Source organism: Athene noctua, chromosome 7, assembly GCF_965140245.1.
Source record: "Athene noctua chromosome 7, bAthNoc1.hap1.1, whole genome shotgun sequence".
NCBI classification, from domain to species: Eukaryota; Metazoa; Chordata; class Aves; order Strigiformes; family Strigidae; genus Athene; species Athene noctua.
This window is the reverse complement of record NC_134043.1, coordinates 13,681,657-13,701,851: the sequence shown is the minus strand read 5'-3', so window position 1 is coordinate 13,701,851 and position 20,195 is coordinate 13,681,657. Positions and strand designations below refer to the sequence as shown.

Genomic DNA, 20,195 nt, shown 5'->3' with positions numbered 1-20,195 from the left:
CTATGGAAGTGCAAAGATAGGAGGGTTCAAATTCCAGTAAGTTTCACAAGATTTCCACATTAAAAAGGAAAAAAATGCCCTAATTCTTGCTGCTCTGGGGGGAAAAAAGATGCTTAGAAGTACACTTAAATCATCTACTAATATATTCATTCGGAGAATTTAAAATATGTAAGAGCTTCATGTAAAACCAGAACATAAGGTAAGAAGTGTAGACTGAGGAGACCTTGTAGGTCACATCAAAGATACTGCAAGCTTCTTAGTAGACAATATATTTGTTATTAAACTGATTTCAATAGCGGTAGTAAGCCCAGAAAAACTGCGGTATCAGGATCTCTGTTTTAGCCAAAAGGTCATTACTGGCAGGATTTTCAAAAGCATCACCAACTTGAAAGCACAAACCCCACCAAATTTTATGTGCTTCTCATTATTTTATTTTTTTTAAATCTGAACTGATTATGACTATATTAAATTTAAAAATAACAGAGCTTTTTTGTTTTAATGGTCCCCATAAAAGCAACATCAAACAGAAGCCTCTGCTGCCATATTTCTTCAAGACAACAGTTAGAGATAATTTATGCTGCCGAACATCTGCAACAGCTTATCAATGAGCTGCTGTCTTTGGGGCTCTGCTGTTTTCAAAGACAAGGGCCTCTTACCACACTGGTGTTACTGGAGTTCTTGAGGTGGTTGTGCAGGAGCTTGGTAGCACCATCCTGGAATGTTTTTGGCAAGGCACCAAGTAACATGGTAAATTCGGGAGTGTTCAATTCAAAGAGAGAAATCAGGACTATTTGTGCTGCCTGAAAAGAAGAAAGAAAAGACCATCAGGTTTTATTCTTTGATAAAAGTATGCATTTCTGTTGGTAATGATCCTTATGGTAAACAACGTGTGTTTCATTCAAAAAAAAGACTCCCATACTAGACAAATTTTTGATGTGTTCCTTGTGACGTGTCAAGGAATTTCTAGCTGTTACGGTTAACTTTTTAGTTCTTAGAGCCTTCAATATACTTTTGTGGTTGTATCATTAACATCTCAGATGTGAAGTGTACAGCTATTCACAGCTAGCGAGAAAACTGTACCATCGTCCTGTCCAGCACATTTTCAATTGAACAGGTTACTGGAAAAATTTACAGGAAACAAGTAAAACCAGAAGATCAGGTAAGTATGAAGAATATAGGACTGCAATTTGTCATTCCTGTGCTATTTTAAGTGTGAACAGGACTAGTTCTTTTCATACCCAAATGCTCCTCTTCCTAAAGACCTGACAAGTTTGTTTCATCAGACAGATAACCCCTGCTTTCCCCACCTCTCCTTGCAAGTGTCACCACTGAGGCTGTTTCAGCAACACAAGATTCCATTTCAAGTGTAAGATCTACTGGGATGGTGAAAACCACCTCTCTCTCATCCATGGACAGGCTAAAGCCCACCAGATTCCCTAAATTTAATAAGTGAAACCAGGGTACCATTGAAACAATTCATAATTTTATCATTAATTTCACTAGATGGGGTTTGCCCTATTTGCCTGGAGGAACACCTGGCAGAACAGGATGCCCACTAACTCCATTAGCAAACATACAGCTCTGTGTATCCTGAAATAAGACAATGGAATCAAATGGGAATGAAGCAGAATAAATCACAGAGTACATATCTGCAAGAGTAATTAACATCACATGTTCCTAACTAGACTTCCCCAGCAGCGTACAACTCACAGGGGTTACACCAATTACCTTTTTTTAACCCTGCCTTTGCCTTGAAAATATACAAAATTATAAAAATTGATTAAAAGAACAATAAAAATGAGACAATGATGAAGGACCTCTGATGGTCTGCAGCATCACCTTCTTCAATGGGGGTGTGGCCACTGACACATCCATCTCCATAATACATATCTGGATACAAAGTCGTGGCTTCAGCTCACAAAATAAGAAGCAAAGCTACACAAGCACTTACTTGGTAAAAGCATAGGTACAGGCTTAGGAATAGCAGACACTTGTGTCTGACCCTTTTGGGAACTTTCTAAAACCTCCTAAAAATGAAAAAGAACTTTAAAGAGGGTAAAAACGTAACTCACTGCTGTGGCAATAACTGTACACTTATTGTTCTCATCAATTCAAAGAAGGAGTTTTCAGTAAGTAATGTGTTTGTAAAGTTGCAATAATTAAGTGTATCTGCAGTTCCCTGTGAAGTGGAATCCTTTAGCAGATGATGAACTCGGGTACACAAAAACCCTTTCATAGTGGAGGGGAATCAAAGTACCTCATTGTTGCAGTGTGCAAATTTCAATTAAAGCTATGCTGTTCCTTCTGCTATCAGCCCCAATTTGCAGTAACACAGCTTTGTATATAAAAACATTTTCCATCCATGAAAGTTTGGTAGGTAACATCCTTTTCATATGGCCAGCAAAAAAATGAGGCACACAACACTCAAATGGGCTTCCAAGGACTGCAACAAACAACAGGTCTTCAGACTCTTCATTCCAGATGGATCATGCTGTCTCCTGCCAAAACTCTTACTGACTTGAATGGAAACACAGTATGCCATTATTCACATCACACTAAAGATCTAAGGATGAAAGAAGCGGGGAGATAATTTCCCCCATGGCTTTCTTAACTCCATACTCTACCCTCCTCTGACCTGAAGTTTTGGGCAACTCTGCCATGAAGCCTGCCTGGTATCCAACAAGAGCAAGTATTTCTGTCCATTTTGATCCAAGAACTTTTAAGTTTTCACCAGCATAGTATTTTCTGTAATAAAAATATTACTGCAAACAATAGATCTCAGAACAACAATCACCATGTTGAACTGAATGCAAAGTGACAAGTCACGCCAAAGTACATTCCCGTTTGTGAATGGCATGCATATCTGGGATGGTTAGGAAGTGCACATGCAGATGATCTGTGTCAGAACAAGCAGATCTCATAGTCACTGAGATAAAGAAAGCCAAGAAAATTTATTGACAAGGTTCCCACGTTCAGAGATTGCTCAGAAACTAGAATATCTGGAGATATTAACTGGTAAGCCAGGAGCTGCCCAAGGTACAGTGAGGTGGGAAAGGATTTCCGATACATTTATCCCACATATCTCCCACTGATAGGTTAAAAATGAAGTCATCCTTGGAGATCTCCTAAGTAAACAGAGCAAAACAGGTGTAAGAGTACATGCATTCCATGATGTGACATTCTGGGGGTATCTCTCGTGTGCCACGGAGGTCTAAGATGCATCTCACAGATATGAGCAAAATCTTGACCAAAGCTCCACCTGGGACTTTATGACCCTGTGGCTTCACTCTGAAGCAGAGTTATTTGAGTGGTACAGTGTAACCCTAACACACAAACATTAAGCGTAGACGCTGCGCTACAGGAGTTATCTGAGGGAAGTCTCAGCTCCCAAAAGTCACTTCAATTTTGTTCCATTTCTTTGTTGTGGCCTTAACAAAAACAGAACTGTGTCCACACTCACTCTTTGCACAAAATACAGCTTGTCTTTAGGAGTGTCTGCCAGTATTCTGTGTACCCAATGCCCTTCAGTAGCTTTGCTGTTGCCTGCAAATAGGTCATTGGGCTTTGAATGAAGTGCTGCACAGCCACCCACAATGCTTACAATCTTCTGTGGCCTGAAAGAAAGCAGATCTATAGTCTGTGCTTTCTGAAATAAAGCCAAGTACTACTACAGCCTAGAAGTGGTGCTCCAGTAAAGCTCTCAAAAGCAACACTGGAGTTATATGGGTTAACCTTGGCTGTGTTCATTTTAAATAGTCCTCAGCCATCCAACTGCACCTCTAGGTTTATTTCAGGCAAAAGTCATTATTTGAAAGTTCATCCATGATTTAGTACTTAAGATTTAACACACGAAGGTCTTCATCCCTGCTACCATAAAAATCAAGAACACTGGTCTGACCTCAAAAGCTGGAAGGTCCATTCTAGCTTGAAATCACATTTATAACATGCTCTAAGTTTCACTCTTGCAATACTTCCCAGTTCTAATACAGTTAACTTTATTTCAGTAATGAAGAGCATCAGGAGCAGCATTTCTATACCTGTCTTAATAGTTAGATCTGGACACACTTGATAATCCTCTAAGTTTTGTTTATCTAGTATACATTTATCTAGTGAAAGGACATCTTTTAAACATAATGTTCCTAAGAGTTTTAAATCTGTGGATTTTCAGCTTGTGACAAACCAGGACATTTTAATAATCTCAGAATCACTGGTCATTTCTGAAAATCTTGACCCTTGTTTCATTAGATTGCTCAGGAAGCAGATAAATTTAAAACAAGCAATAAAAAAAATTCTGTACACAATGTACAAACATTCTTCATGCAACACTTGTGCTTGATGATATATAGTTTGAAGAAAGAGTAATATCTGAATTTTCCCTTGCCTTTGTGTCCCTGTACCATTAGTATGGAACACTAATCCATCTCCTTTCAGTGACATAAAACGCAGACCCTACAAATTATCTAATCTTAATGAAGCAGTTCTCTGCTGGCTTGAGCTGGAGAAACTCCAGTGACTTCAGAGCCTGACTATGCTAGTGAGGGGGTCTGGCTCCACGTCAGCTTCTTGAATCATTTGCAAAGGATCACTTATGTAACTTGATTATTTTCCTTATAACAATGCAGTGAGGGATCAGGTTCCACAAGCCGGTAGCAGCTCCCAAAGTTTCACATGTAGGCCAGTGCAATTCATGCTGTCCAACAGTGCCAGCTGCTAAAGGGACACAAATGCTTTAGCAACTTTTGTCTTTTGTTTTCACCTAGACAGTGGGTATTGGCCAGATACATCAAAATCTGTAACCTCTGTGACTTGGCTGAATTATAATAAAGTCTCTCTGAAATGGTTTGGGCTCATTAAGCAAAAAGATCAAGGCTAACTGGAAAAATCCACTGGTTTTAGAAAGGAAATGTGGTCAGTGACCTAAGCTTAATACAAGCGCCTTATGATTGCTGCTGTCACTGGTCCAATAGACCAAGCAGAATAAGCAGCTAGTTGCCTGAGATATATGAAAGCAGTTTTCAAGTTACTCAAACTTTTATTAGTGATGGGCTCACAACACTGTCAGCCCCATAAAAGGAGAGGACCTCATACCCTGATTGCTTATGAGGGACTACAACAAGACAGTTAACATAAAAGCACACCAAAGCCAAAAATTACTTCACAGACACACTTTTTTCAAAAGAGACCCTTCCAGTCAGGGTCTCTTTACACAGCTAGACAGTTGAGTTAAGACTGCAAACACGATTAGTGTGATTAGTGCACACGGCTTTTAGTCTACCTGTTTACATTTCTCTTCCAAGTTTCCTTCACCAGGCCCTGAGGAAGCTGTAGTTGTCCTAGCTGGCAAATCCTCACCCACCCAACTATGCATGGTCTGGGTTTGACAAACAGGAAAGTTGATATTTAGAGAAAACAAAGATTTCAACTAAATCATTTAAACAGTACACATGCTACCATTTTGCGGAAGAGCTTTAATCAGTTGCTTGCTTAATTTCAAGTAACAAAAAGCATTAATATTTGATTTAATCAAGAAGAGCATTTCTTTCAGTGGAGAGCAGCACTGGATCAAAATGAAATTCAGCCACAACTCTCAGGCTTACAGATCATCCTTTAGTTCTCCTACAAGGCTTTGCTCTGGCAACCTCCGGATGTCTCCATAACCACTTGAAAGCCTCTGCTGAGGTGCAGAGCCTAGGCAATGATGCACTGAAATAGCACGTGCATCTGACCAGTCAGGAGTAAGGGAATAGGTGCTTGCATCTGCCCACACCTATCCTTGCAGCTGTCTGTCAGTTCAGAGGAAGAAGCAGTTAAGAACATGCAAAGTCCTGACTCCAGTCCAGATACCAGTCTGATAGACCATGCCTTTTATCCTGTGATCAGTTCAGGGAAGATCCACACTAACATCTATCACTTCTGACAAACATAATCATACTCTGTATGCGTCATTCCTTTCACCATCCAGTCTAAGGCAGATGTGGTCTTTATAACTTCAGGTACACTGGAACAGAGAAGCTCTCTCTCATGTCACTTTGAATTATACTAAACTGCAGATCAAATATAGATCCACTGAGATTGAGAGGCAGCAGTGATACATTAGGCAGCTTGTATTAGCACACGTTGGCATAGGGCAATGCTTCGATTTTCTGATGAGCATAGCTGATGTTAAGTGAGTTAATTCACATCTACCAAGAGTGTTCACAGGCTCTAAACAAGTGTTACTTGACTGTACTTTCCAGCAGACAATTGAGTGTTAGCTGGCACTAAGCTAACAAACTAACTACCAAACCAAACCTCCTGCTTGTTCCTTTTCCAGGTCTAGAACCAGATGAGTATGGACATCCACATTACTGATATGGTAATATGAAGCACAATAGCTTCACCAGTTCATACATAATCCAAGCATGTTAGCTTGAGCACAAGTTTTTAAACACAGCTTTCCCAGAAGATTTCTATTAGAATATGCTGTTTACATCCACATCCTGAAAAGGAAGAATTTGTTTAACAGATTTAAATACAGAATTCATGCACAGATTAAATCCACATTGCTATTGTGTTTTATACAGCACACACTTAATACATCATGAAAGGCTTTTACAAGTCATGGAGATGGTTGCATTACATGTGTCAAAGGCACCTCAAACAAGTGCCAGAAAAAACTATGCAGCGCTAAATCATCATATATTCGGATTACTGGTCTATAATGGATTACGGCTCCTTATGTGTGCTGTTTTTTTGTGACCTGGGCACAGTAAAGACCGTGCCAAAAACGTTCATTATTTCTGGAGAGCCAGATGTTACCCCAGAAGTCAAGCTGATGAAGCCTACTCTGACTAACTTCGCTCCTTACAAAACAGCATTTGTTGCAAAAACAGGTTGCAGGACTAGAAACAAAGGTTATATTTAATTAACAACTGAGAAACTTTTATTATAAACCTGGCACGATGCAAGTCCAAATTCGGGGGGTGGGGGTGTCCCACAGATAAGCTAAGAAAGAAAAAAAGTTACTGAAGTGAGATGGTTTGTAATGGAAATATGCACTTTAATCTGCATGGAGTTTCAAAATGCTAGAGTAAGTATGGCACATTTATCCATAACAGTGCAGAGAAAACAGCCCATGGCCTATTTATTGGGCGGCTCTACAAGGCATTATGTAAATTTCACCTCTAATCTCTATTTTCAAATTAGATACATCACCTATATCTATGTTGAAGTGTGTGGTTATATAAATTGCACATACACACATATTATGCAGACATAATATAAGCATGAGTATATACATTCTGTGAAGTAATTTCTTCGTATCTTGTATTATCACTCACTAGCTCCTACTGTTTCAAGCAAATTGAGAAAATGTGCTTATATTACAAACTGCTTTCAATTCAAATGATACTAGAAGGCTATATAAAGCTAAGAGATTAATTTGAAGGAAATCTACCTCAGCACGATGTTTCCAACAAGCACATGATGATTTTCTGGCCACTAACATTGGAAGAAGCCACTTTCCTTACCCTGCGTACACTAAAAACATTTGGGCTCTCATAGCTCTCCAGCATCAAATTCAAAACAAACAGAAAATGATGGCTACTATTTTGGAAACACAGCTAGGACACGGAGATCCTTTTTGTTCTAATAGTATTAAATCAAGTAAACACTGAAGTCCACCAGGTGCCATTTTTGATGTATTACACTACTTTTCCTAACAGTGACTATGTTTAAATGCCTTAAAGGAGTGCCTCTGTGCATTAAGGTTGGTTGAGTTTGACTTCTTTAGGAATATCCTTTGGTTAAAAGGCTGACCTCAGCAGTATGGAAACAATCCTACTTAAGACTCCATAAGCCTGAAATGAAATCCTAAGGCCTGGTTCTCCAGTAACTTGTCTGTTCATGGAGTCCATGAGACACACAAATCTGGAGTAGGAATACTGCAAGAGTGCTAGAGAAATCTCTGACCCAGAAAGGCAAGGGCCTGCAACTGGGGAATATTAAAACAATTTGCCATTCAAAAGCATTTCTGCAAACATCCTCTTTGCCACTGCTACTGTAACAGGCCATGACCAACAGTGTTTATTGCCTAACACCAGTGAAGATGAATGGTGCCATTTCAGCTCACTAAAGAGTCTTTGGGACTGCTTTTACCGTGAAGCTTCTGTGCCAGAATTGCTCAAATTAACCTGATGCTAAATGGAAAATTAAAGTTCCAGGAGAAATTTTAGAGGTCTCATGGCATCAAGGTTGCAAAGGAGCTCAATTTCATTTCCTAAGCAGAGTTTGCTTTCCTGTCTATCACTGGTCCTCCTAAAGATATCACAGCAATATTTTATCCAAACTTGCTCTGGGCTTTATTGATAGATATGATTTCCTTACCAAAGTGACAATACCAATATTTCTCAAGAAGTGACATCAAGGACTATTAGTTAAATAAGAAAATATATCTTCATTGGCTGTTTGAGCATACGAAGAATTTGTTGACCTGCAACTTTCGCTCTGAAATCTTCCTCATCTTCAAGTGCAATTCAGAAACAGTTTCTCAATTAATCACTTTGAGGAAAAAAATCCCAAACTTGCTTTCTTTGGGCATGTCTAGACTTCACCTGCAAAACAGTGGTGCCAATCCAAAAAGGGCCCTATCCCTTGGTAGTCTGAGGGGGACTTCATCTTTATGCAAATCACAGTAACACAAGCGCTCTCCTGGGCTTTTTGATTCATTGCAATGGTTCTAGCTTCTTACTAAGTCCCATCCACTGCCTGTGTTCGAGTGTAGCTTGGCCAAACTCATTAACAAGTACAACAGTTGAAAGTTTTCCCAGTTACATAAGTGGAAGGCAGATATGAGGTTGCCCATAACATGTCAAAATACATTCAGCCTTGTAAAATAAAACTACTGTAGGAACATGTCATCAGCAGAGAAGCCAGTCAGGATATCTAGCACAAATACCTTTTTTTTTCTTCCCTGAGATTAGAAGTCCAAATTACAATCAGGCAATACAGATCTTGTTATTTATCATTAAAACCAGAGCTTGGCTGATTAACAAAATGGTAGGCAATGTCACTGGCCCTTCACCTCAGAAGGCCTTTCTCCCCTTCAGCTTGTATAAGTTCCTCCTAAACCCTAAGATGCTGTGTGCCCTCAGAGAACTTTACCCCCTCAAACGCTGAGCACACACTTTTAATAAAACTTTCCATTCGCCTGAGCCTTGGACAGGATACTTCTTTAGGCTTCAGCCAGAGTCAAATCAGAAGCCTCATTCTAATTTCCATTCTCAAACTGATGGCTCTTTTCCAAGATCAAAGTATTTTCCCACACAGAGCCCAAGTCTGTCATCCAAATTCAATAAGTACTTTACCTACGTAAGGATTACACAATAACTTTGCTAGCAATATTAGTGATAACATGGTGAAGTTACTGACTTAATGTCCTCAGACCAGTCATAGCAGTATTTGCATTGCCATTGTATTACTTTCCTGCGTGGTAATTAACTGACTTCTGTAAAATGATTTCATCAAAGCTTAAACATTTTTCAGCGAAAAAAATCAAAATTAATTCCCTGTTACAGAGAAGAATAAACCAAAGCAGAGATAAGTCAAGTACATCACACAAGGTTAGATGCTACTGCAATCAAAATTAGAGCTCAGTTATCTGAAATCCTCATCTGTGCCCTGCCCATTGATATATTTTGCTTGGAGAAAAAGCAGCAAATCAGCTGTATGTGCAGAAATTACCAAGAGGCGCTCTCCTTGCAGTGGAACCACGTCCCAACCAGATCTCCACCCAGGGCTGTGTGACCTGTTCCCACCCAATGGCTTTTGTTCAGCATGGAGGACAAATGTCTTTCACCTTTCTTCTAGCACTGCTTGCAGGAAGTAAATCTCAACTTGAATGCAGGGTAAACACCCGTAAGTATTCACAATCTTTAAAACAAGATAAATATTTACCTGTAACACACTGCAGATCACCTTATTTTAAACAAAGCCCGACAATAATTTTGACTGTACATAGTTCATGGCTATTATCAGTAGCTTAAATGGTTTTTGCCCTGAAGAGGGAATCACGACATTTTGTCAATGGCAGTCTGTAATATCAAATGTATGTTCCCCAAGATACATCATGTTTTTCTTGTGATAACAGAGCTTATGCTTAGCTACAGATATTATTCCATATGAGAACATAAACTGTTTTATGCACAACAACATTGCCTTTGGCCAAGTTTCCTTCTGATTTCACTAGCTATAAAACATGATCTGTAGTACAAGCCAGGTGTCAGAGAAGTGTGCTTATTAAGTATGCTTAAGAAGTCATGATAAGAATATGCAAAGTTTATTAATAAAGCTGTATCATTCAGTTTGAAAAAGGTTTTCGGACTAAATGCCAATTTTTGTTCCATTTTCTCCAGTTCCTCAGCACTATAGGGCTGGGACCTCCATGAGCATCACACAAAGTGAAGAGTAGTAATGGACAGATGATCACTAATAAAAGGATAATCTCACTATTGACTGAAAATAAAATCTGTTTTGTGAACAGACCTCTTGATTGCTACCGTAGGATCAGATCTGCACAACTAATTGCTGTGTGCACACAGCAGCCACATGCTTTCCCCCCTGACAGAGATAATTTATATACTTCACCACCAGCATGAGCAAGGTTGTTTTACCTGCCTCTGCTCAAAGGTAGAATCCAGACAGAACAACATGGCCATCGTACACACAGATGCTACTTGCATTAAGGGAGCATTCAGTAACTCAAATCTGGGTGAGAACCACACTGGCTGCAGGACTACATTTCTTGGGAGAAAGAGTCCCTGTCTCCATGAGTAGTTGTGCACTGGTATTGCTGTTCCACCAAGTCAGACACAGTAGTACACATGGACTAGACCACTCCAGCCAAGATTCTTCAGTACCAAAAAGAAACTGTGCTGTTATCAGCTTGCTGGAGCTGAGTTAATTGCACTGGTGGTCTCAAAGCCAGGTTCTATTGAAAAATTACCTTATTTTACACTTTTTACACGCTTCATGTAGTATCTGATCATTTGACAACTGAACTGGTTCTTCTCCCTCTCCCCCATAACCTCAAGCGTTATCTCCATTTTTAGGTTGTGAAAGTGTTTACAATGCCTGGTCTGCTTCGCACTTGGAAAACCTCAGATCCTTAAGGCCACCATAATACCTTCCAAAAAGGCAGAATTTTCTGATGCTTAAACAAATCACCTTGATATAAGAAAAGGTACTTTATCTCCAAGTTATAGTCTTGAAAAAAGGAGGAGAATTTTAAAATTATGTTCTTCAGAATATTTCTCATGTTTGGGTTGGCCCTTGATAATCCAGTTCCGTTACTGCATAATGAATTTATTAGTCTGTTACCTACTGTCCGGATAGAGATAATAGCCAATGATCGCTTATAAATCCTTTGCTGCAGTGTTTCGCTGAAGTCTGTAAAGTCGGTTTGTACTAGGTTCTTAATAAAATCATAGTACAGCAACAGTATGATGAAATAAAGATCACCAGGCATTCATTTTGAGTAGCCTAAGTTAGCCTAACGATGTAATAATTTATTTGAAAGCTACAGGCATCAGAGGCAATCCAAGTCACATGCAGGTTTAAATAAAAATTATTTAGAATCAGTAATCTCTTGTCAGCTCCAAGGCACTTGCCCAGGTACTGGTCAGGTGGATTTGCTGGAAATTTTGTCAGAGCTCTGCAAGTCTTTGTAACAGATAGAAGGATGGACACCACACTGTGAACACCCATTCCCCACATCCCACAGCTTCACAGCAAACAGCCGAATTTTTCAGCTGCTGCAGATCTCTTCACTCAATTTTGCATGCAGCAACGATGACCCCTAATGGTGGAATATTTATTCTGCTGAGCAATATGCAAAGATTTTCCTTTTTGATGTATATTTCTACTTAAATTACAATTCCCTCTTGCAGACCACCAGCAGAGTAAACTGCTTGATGTTTACTTGAACTGTAATAGAGAAACAGCTTCTTTGCCTGTTTAATTCTTTCTGACTTTGTACATGGGCACATCAAAATGGAAACACGTATTCCAGATCTAAGTCCAGAATTTAAAGTCATCCTTTTTTTCTGAGGCAGACTATCTTGCAGAAGCAAATTTCAGTCACACTGATGCGAATAAACCCTGCAGAAAGTCTTCAGAAAAGAGGATGAGACATTTTTCTCTAGATCCAATCAGCTGTATGTCAGAAAGCAAACAGAATGCAGCCAAAAAAGCTTCTTTGAAGCCTTGTGTCAGCTATCAGATAATGTTGCAGTAGCAACACCTTTGATACCCAGTGATCTTCTCATCAGAATCAAATAACTACTAACAGCAAAAATAATTTTCTTATTTCCAAAGTCATAAACCCATGTTATTCTAGTATTAAGTGCATGCAGAGTGCTGAAGTCTCATACAATTTTTACATTCTGAAATACCTGAAGTTTTGTTCAGCTTTTTTTAAAAAAAATCCAAGTAAATTTCAAAGCCTTTAACTCTGACTGGAATCTACTTCTACATCTGGGCTGGGAGGGTGATTTTAAATTGTGTTACAGATGTCAGGTACATAAAACAAAGTCACTTTTCTCTTGGGAGAGATGAGTATCACTATCTGCCCCATTTTAGCTTGCCTACACTTGCATCTAGAGCAAGATAAAGAACAAGCTAACTATTACCCAGGCCTGACCTAAATGTGTCAATTTTTTCCAGGTTGAGATAAACACACAGCTTTTAAAAGAAGAGAGTTGAGAGCCCCTGGCAGCTTACTGATTTGTTTACTTTCTTTTAATGATATTCTAACAGAGTTGTGCTAGATTTCATTTGAGTCTACAAAGCACAGAGCCTTCACCTAAATAAACAAAAACCTAGACATATTTCCAGGCTGCTCAAGAAAAAGCACATTTTCAAACTATGGTCTCTTTTTGCACAGTAACAGTAGTTAAAAGTCAAACAGCTAAGTACCTACTAGAAAAAAAAAAAAAAAAAAGAAAACATGCTTCAGAAATGTGTCTTTACTGAATTGGCAATTTGGATTGGACAGTAAGGTATGTAAAATCCGATTTTTTAAATTAGAATGTCTTCACAGAATTTTTCATTACCTTTATGACTGCTTTTTGCTTTTTTGTTCATTTGTTTGTTTTTAAAGAACAATAATTACTGCAAATACTTTATTGTCCTGGCTTACCTTTCTCACATCTGAGCTCTTTGGTTCTGTTGTCCAAGTTATAATTCTAGATACAGCAAGTCTTGTCTCACTGGAGTTCACAAAGTCTGTTGGATCCATCTGTCTTGCCAAGGACTCAATATACTTCAGGATAGCAACTTTCACCTGAGAAGTGAAAGGGAATTTGTCAGGCTCATGAGCTGGCAAAGATGGATTTATCCCATAATAAACAGATACTATGACAGATTGCAAGACTTTTGTCACATGAGAGAAAAAAAAAAGATATCCCTGTGACATGTCGCTATGTCATGTTTCAAAAATCAAGAGCAACTTGCTACCTAGGATAACTTTTGTGTAGTAAGAGTCTGGAATGGTATATCAGAACTGACTTGAAATACATATGTCTGCTTGCACGTTTGTACTCCACCACACTGTTTCCCCCAGAGGTTATTGTTCTAGACACCAAACATAGCTTTTGCTCTCAAACCAAATGCCTGATGCTGGGGTCTCCAAAGATCCAAAATCTGAGAGACTGAAGAAAGAACACTTGAGTCACTTGGCATCCTGTATATTCCCATCTTGGGAAAACAAATGTGTATGACTTGCAGAGTTTACAGTGTTCCTATAACCTTAAAACACCAACCTTCTGAAAAACAGTCTGCACAACAGTATCCCTTTGGTAGGATTCAGTAACAGAAAGCTCTGATATTTTTTTTCTCCAAACCCTACATGTGGTATGTCTGATCTGTGCAACAAGCACTTGTTAAGGTGTGACTAGGGTCTCAACTTCCCAGACATTCAGACAGGGTCTGGTCCCTTCTGTCTTGCACAGCCAGGTTTTCTTCCCACCAAGACAAGGATGAAGAGGAACTTTAGTATGTTCCAGTGTGCTTAAAGCCCAACTCTTACTGACTTGTGATAAGCTATAGGGCCTTATTTTAAATATATTTAGATTTATTAAAATGGAGAACAAGGAGTTAATCAGAGATGTTCATGTAATTTCTACATCATACAGTACTTACAATTAGTTATCTTATCATGAGTTCTATGCTTTACGTTATGGCTGACATGGCAAGCTGAAACAACCACGTTGACGCTTTAGTGAAAAGGCTTTTGATACTGACCTTCAGGTTTGGTGTTTGGGTCTGATCTACAATAAACCTCATCAAAATGTTAAATTGTTGATCAAATGGAAAAGAATCCCTGTCCAAAGAAAACAAAGGCAAAAATGTAACGCAACATAGATTTTCAGGACTAAATTAGCTTGATACATTAAAGCTTACTCAACAGATTTCAATACCTGTTATGCTTTTCTTCTTCTTAACTTCACTTTTAACCAGAGAAACTCCAAGTCTAAAGATTAGCTGATTATTGATTTAATGCTGGAGAAAACTGCTAAATCAATTCCTTTATACACTGTTACTCTATCTGCTCTCTGTACATTTATGCAGCTTTTGGCACCCCGGCCTGTTCCTTCTTCATTTCAGGCTGTGCTTTGTTCCCTTATCTCTAGTAGCAGCCTGGTTTATCTTGTCCTCGGAGTTCACACCTGGTTTTGATTTCTCTCCTCTTTTTTCCTACTCTATCCTATTTTCTCCTGGATTACTACTACTTTTTTTTAAATTATCCTATTTCCAGGATGAGTAAAGTTCAACTATAACAGTGTCCTCTGATGGACATCCATAGAAAAGGGAGATGGACTACAGAATTGGTGCGCACATTGCAGTGGCATTCAAGGACTTACTCTGACATTACCATTATTTTCTGTTTGAATAACATGAAAGATGCTCTGAGCGTTGCGGTAAAGCACCATTCATATTCTGAATACTGCAAGTATTTTTTTCTATCAATCAAAAAGAAAATTGGTATCTAAGCACATGCACACAAAAAACCATATAAACAAAATTAATCAGTTACACATTTTAAATGTTATGATTTAAAGTTATCTATTTAGAAAAGAGATAGGCCTTTTTAATTCAGTGCTTGAAATACTGTCACATAACTTTGTTCTCCTTTATTCTGGTATTCATCAAGATTGAGCCCTCAAAATATACAGCACTGCTGGGTTTCTAAAATGTTCATCAGATGCCTTCCTGTAATCCTGCAAAAACCTTCATAACATTTGTCATCTGAGTACTCTACCTGGTGACATCTAGAGCTTTTTGAACTTTCGCCTGCACAGACCCCAGCAAATCTGCTCCCATTTTCTTTAGCAACTGGGTCAGGAGAACAAAAAGCCAATCCTGCAAGTCATCTTTATGAATGATGATGAAATCAACCAGGGTTTCCAGAAACATGCTGAAGACCTATAAACAACACAAGTGTCACAAAAAGGAATATGATGCTTTAAACAAAAATAATCAAAGGGGGTTACAATCTAAGTTTCAGGATGATTGTTATAGACAGTTTCATGAATGAATTATTTTAGTGACTACATTGCTCTGAAAAAAAAAAATAATCAGACAAGACACATCTAAAATGTGCCATATTAAAATACCACATGAAACAAATGAAGGAAGGGGGTAGAATACACTTACTCTCTGTTGTGAATTCCACAGCAAAGCAGGCCATGCAACAAAACAAACCACTCGTTAGCACACATAATTATCAAGGCTGGTTGTTCAGATGTAGTTTGTCAACAGATAAAAAGATGCATTCATTGACAGTTTATATTTTCTTAAAAGACAATCTCTCCCCAGTGGAGTTACTTAAAACATTATATACCTTGGATCAGATTCAGTCTTCTCAGTCATGAAAGTAACATGTTTATATATGTTTATATGTAACAAAGTTTACTTATGTTTAACACCACAACTAATGAGTTTGTAGCAATAATTCTATAAAAGCAGTGCAGGTGACAGATTACTGCTGCCACAGAGGACATATTTGAGTCCAGTGTGCAATAAACCCTCACCTTAATCAGGAACTGGAAATATTTTGCAAACAAATAGCTTCACCTTCACCCTTTCCACAATGCATACAGAACCTCTGAGAAGCAAAAAATTAAGATCTTAGAGGTAGGAACTGCCACACTCAGCAAGGCCTGTGGGACAGATGATCCAGACTAATTATGGCCAAAAATGTCTTCAAGCAAGACCTGTGACTACTCGGGGGATTTCCACCTCACTACTGTTTTTTAAAACTTGTTTACCAAGTGGTCTGAGGTACAAAAAATTTATACAGCTGCTTCTTCCTCAAACTGTATTTAACCCAACAGCAGATGTTTTTACCCAGCCACTACTGGTTGCCCTCAACCAGCAAACCTCCTCAGGAAAGGGCATGAAACACCCTTTTCCCTTTCTCCCTGCTCCTGCTTACCTGTTGACAGAAGACCACTGGGTCTGAACATGCCTATGGGCCCAACCTCCCCATTCCCTAGCCTGCTTCCTTTTAAGAGATGCTACGGTCTTTAATTGTAAAGGTCAGCACTATAAAGAAGGCAAAGTGGCTAAAGACTTTAATTATGAGATCCAGAACAGTATCTTGGTGAGAGCCCATACTGCTCCCAGGTGTATACAATACACAAACCTCAGTGACCACAATGCTGAACTACGGCTCATTTCCCTTCATAGACCTCTCTCTACTGTGTATAACCAAGACAATCCCTAGAAAAGTACAGATAAAACTGAACTTCCCACTCCGGGAGCTCACACCTGAAAGGCATTAGGCTGCTCCCTGGGAAGCACGGAGTAACCAGTTTCTAGCAACATAAGAGACTGAGACACATCCCTTCATTGTAAAACACATGGAAATCAAGGAGATATATCAATGCCAGTTTCCCCCAGCAGATGGCAGGGGTAGAAATACAAAACATTCATCTTGGAACAGTGTCAAATGTGCACACATGGTAATGTAAGAGAGTGAGCCAAGTCTTTGTGATCTTACCTTGCTGTGAGGGTCAGCAAACATGCGAGTAAATATTTCACATAGCCTTTTTAACTCGACTCGGCTAAAATACAGAAATAGAACATGGTATTAGTGCTAAAGCTTTAATTGTATAAAAAAAGCTAAGAAATATTAACAGCTGAAAGATCTAACCTTCTTTATTTGAATGTTACTGAAGTCACACTTCTGAAAACTCTGTATCTAGGCAAAGCCTTAACTGGCATTCCAGTTTAACTGCTGCAGTCACCAGTCTTCCATTAAGAAATCTCACAAACAATTTTTTCTAAATCATAAGCCAGACACTTGTATTTTCTGTTGCTTCTATTTTCTTCTATATTCTGGATTGCAGAAGACAACTTGAAATGTACATATTTGAGAGCTATTTACTTTCTGCCTGCATCAACGTCTCTGGTTCACTGAAACATAGGTCTTTTGCAGCCTACGTTTCTCTAGCACCTTGTGTCAGGGAATTCAAATTTTCAAGTAAAATCAGAACTTTCGTGTTGTTTAGGTATATATTAATCATAAATATCTTGGTCTAAATTCTCAGTTGCTCCAGTAAAATCAGTCTAGAACCACAGAGTATTAGAGGCAACAGATCTGACTCCTCAATGTGCCTGCTCTCAGACAAGACAAATATGTAGAAGAAATAATAACACATGGGCAACTTAGTAAGTTAGAAGATAATTAAATCAAGGCACAATCTAAGTTCCTATTAGGAACTTTATCTCAACCCATAAATTTTCTCACTTTTAACTCTTCTGATTCTTCCCCCCCACCCCACAAGGGGGGAGTGAGTGAGTGGATGTGTGGGGCTTAGCTTTAACCTGGCTAGGGTTAAACTGCAACAAACAGGACATTTTTTCAAATAAGCCTGTGCATGAAAGGCTAATCAAATTTTAAAAGGGCACAAAATCAATGGTCTTAAGAGTTTGATATAGAGGAGAAAGTCTTTGTAACACTATCACAAGTAAGCTGTCAGCTCATTCAGGATGAGGCTGCACAGTCTCAAAATGGCTACTCTGCAACACTCTCTTGTCTTCAGGCAGATTGCCGCTCTCTACTGAATTTTCTTTCTGGACAAAGGTTACATGAAGACAGCAAGTATAAGTGTGTCTCTTTCTAAAAGCTCATGGACCCGAGGTAACAATGTAAGTACTAAACCTAAACAGGCAGCGAAAGAACATTTCCTTGAGGGACTTATCAGCTTTCTTTTATTTAGAAGGCCTTATGAAGAGCGCTTAGAGAATGAGGCCACACGAAGATGTACAAAACAAAGCGGATAAGTAAGCATCATACTACTTTGGATGCACATCTTTCCGGCTATGCAAATACCAGCTCATACAGGATCAACTGCCTTTCAGTTCAGAGTACCAAAGAAAACCTAGCCACATCACTGCCTTTTATTAAATTTGTTATACCACAACAGAAGATATCAGGTTTAATTAGAAGAGAGGCAGGCTTGCCTCTTGGACTAATGACCTTGATGATGTTCTGCAAGATGCCGTGGGAACAAACAGGATGATAAAATCTAATCATTAGAATAGGCATCAGATCAACCCTGAACCAAGGAAGAAGCCGACCAAAAGCAAACCAAAATGAAATATAATCTAGAGAACTAAAACCAGTATCAAATTAAAAAATAATTCTGTAGGGGTGTAGTTTCTGGGACAGGTTTATAAATTACTCGGGATCAAAGCTAAGAAAACTTGCTAGCTTGAGGAACTAGTGACAGCAGTACAGTTCAAACGCTGCAACCAGCAGGGTTGAAAACAATAGTTAATTCTACTGGTGTTTCTGCTAAGAGCTACTGATCTGGATAAGTAGCCCATCACCCAACCTTCTCAGCATTTCCTCCCTTGGAACTATCCCCAGCAGCATTCAACACCTTGGTTATAATCCTCACACCTTTGCGGCAAAATTAGTCTCACCCAACTCTTTTATACAAGTATATGAACCGCCACAGTTTTTCCAGACAGTTTGTTAAAATAAAGAAGAAAAAAGACAGTATACATGTGTGAAGTATATTTTAAAGGACTTGTTAACAGACCACATCAAAAAGCATCTCTGATGAGCTCGAGACTCTAACTATCCATTATCAAAAACGTGTAGCACTTCCCACTCAAGGACTGCACCACATCATGTGAAGTGCTAGAATATTTTTATGATGCCAAGAGAATAACCTTTCCAGGCCTGCTCTCAGTATATATTCACTCAGCCTGTTAATATGAACCATCAAATATTTTCAGCTAGTGCGAAGGCCTTTTAAAATGGCAGCAATTGTGCAAATCCAAGTAAGTAGACTATAAATGATACAACAACCACTTATAAACTTGGTCATAATATAAGTACGTAATATTCATAACAGGAAAATAAAAACAACGCAGATATTTGTGAATGTTATCTTCAAAGGAGCCAAGACATAAACAGCTTGTTTCCAAATACTTTCACCATAAACTAAAGACAAAAAGCCTATGGCCTGAGAGCCAGTTGACTTCAGTTAATGTGACCTGTGGCCATATTAAGTTTCCACATGACTATTGGGTACTTCTAAGATCTGTTTTAATGTGTGACATGCCAAAGGCACTTGAAGGGTTTATGTGGCTTTCAACAAGGGAAAAAGGTCTGCCTCTCCTACCATAAGCAGTTTCAGAGTTGGTTCGCCTACTTCATTGCCTTAAGAAACTTTCCTCTACACTATACTACATCATTTACAGAAGACTCAAGTTTCTGATATAAGATTTTTCAAGAGTCACAAATAATACCTATAATTACACCTAACACAGCCCTCATAAAGAATCAAAGTAAAACCATCATACTGAGAGCATCGTCTGATCTCATCTTTAAAACACACACGCCCTGAGTCATTTTAGAGTAAGTACAGTGAGTGTTTGCTTCACCAGCTAAGTTGCTGGGAAAAAAAAAAATTGAATGTCAAAACAGACTAATGTAAAAACGGTACCACCCTTTGAGTGCATTTACAATACCATCACTGTGGGAAATTTTGCTGTGATGCAACAAGTACCTATTACTGGAAGTCTTCACAAGACAGAGGAAGGCTAAAAGACAGCATGCTTACCTGAATCCTTTCTACATTACTGCTATGAATATAACACAAATTATACTGATGACATAGCACAAATTTTTCCAAAAGTAA

At 38.7% G+C, this 20,195-nt stretch overlaps 1 protein-coding gene across 1 annotated transcript in view; it reads right to left on the bottom strand.

Moving 5' to 3' along the window:
* The window catches only part of CLASP1 (cytoplasmic linker associated protein 1), a 187,536-nt gene that overhangs the window by 33,241 nt on the left and 134,100 nt on the right, over positions 1–20,195 (bottom strand). Inside the window, exons 27-32 of the mRNA XM_074911577.1 lie at positions 17,039–17,102; positions 15,691–15,693; positions 15,296–15,459; positions 14,278–14,356; positions 13,175–13,318; positions 657–800 (exon numbers count right to left, since the gene is read on the bottom strand). Of these exons, the coding sequence (XP_074767678.1) occupies positions 657–800; positions 13,175–13,318; positions 14,278–14,356; positions 15,296–15,459; positions 15,691–15,693; positions 17,039–17,102 (598 nt within the window). The remainder of the gene's footprint in view (positions 1–656; positions 801–13,174; positions 13,319–14,277; positions 14,357–15,295; positions 15,460–15,690; positions 15,694–17,038; positions 17,103–20,195) is intronic.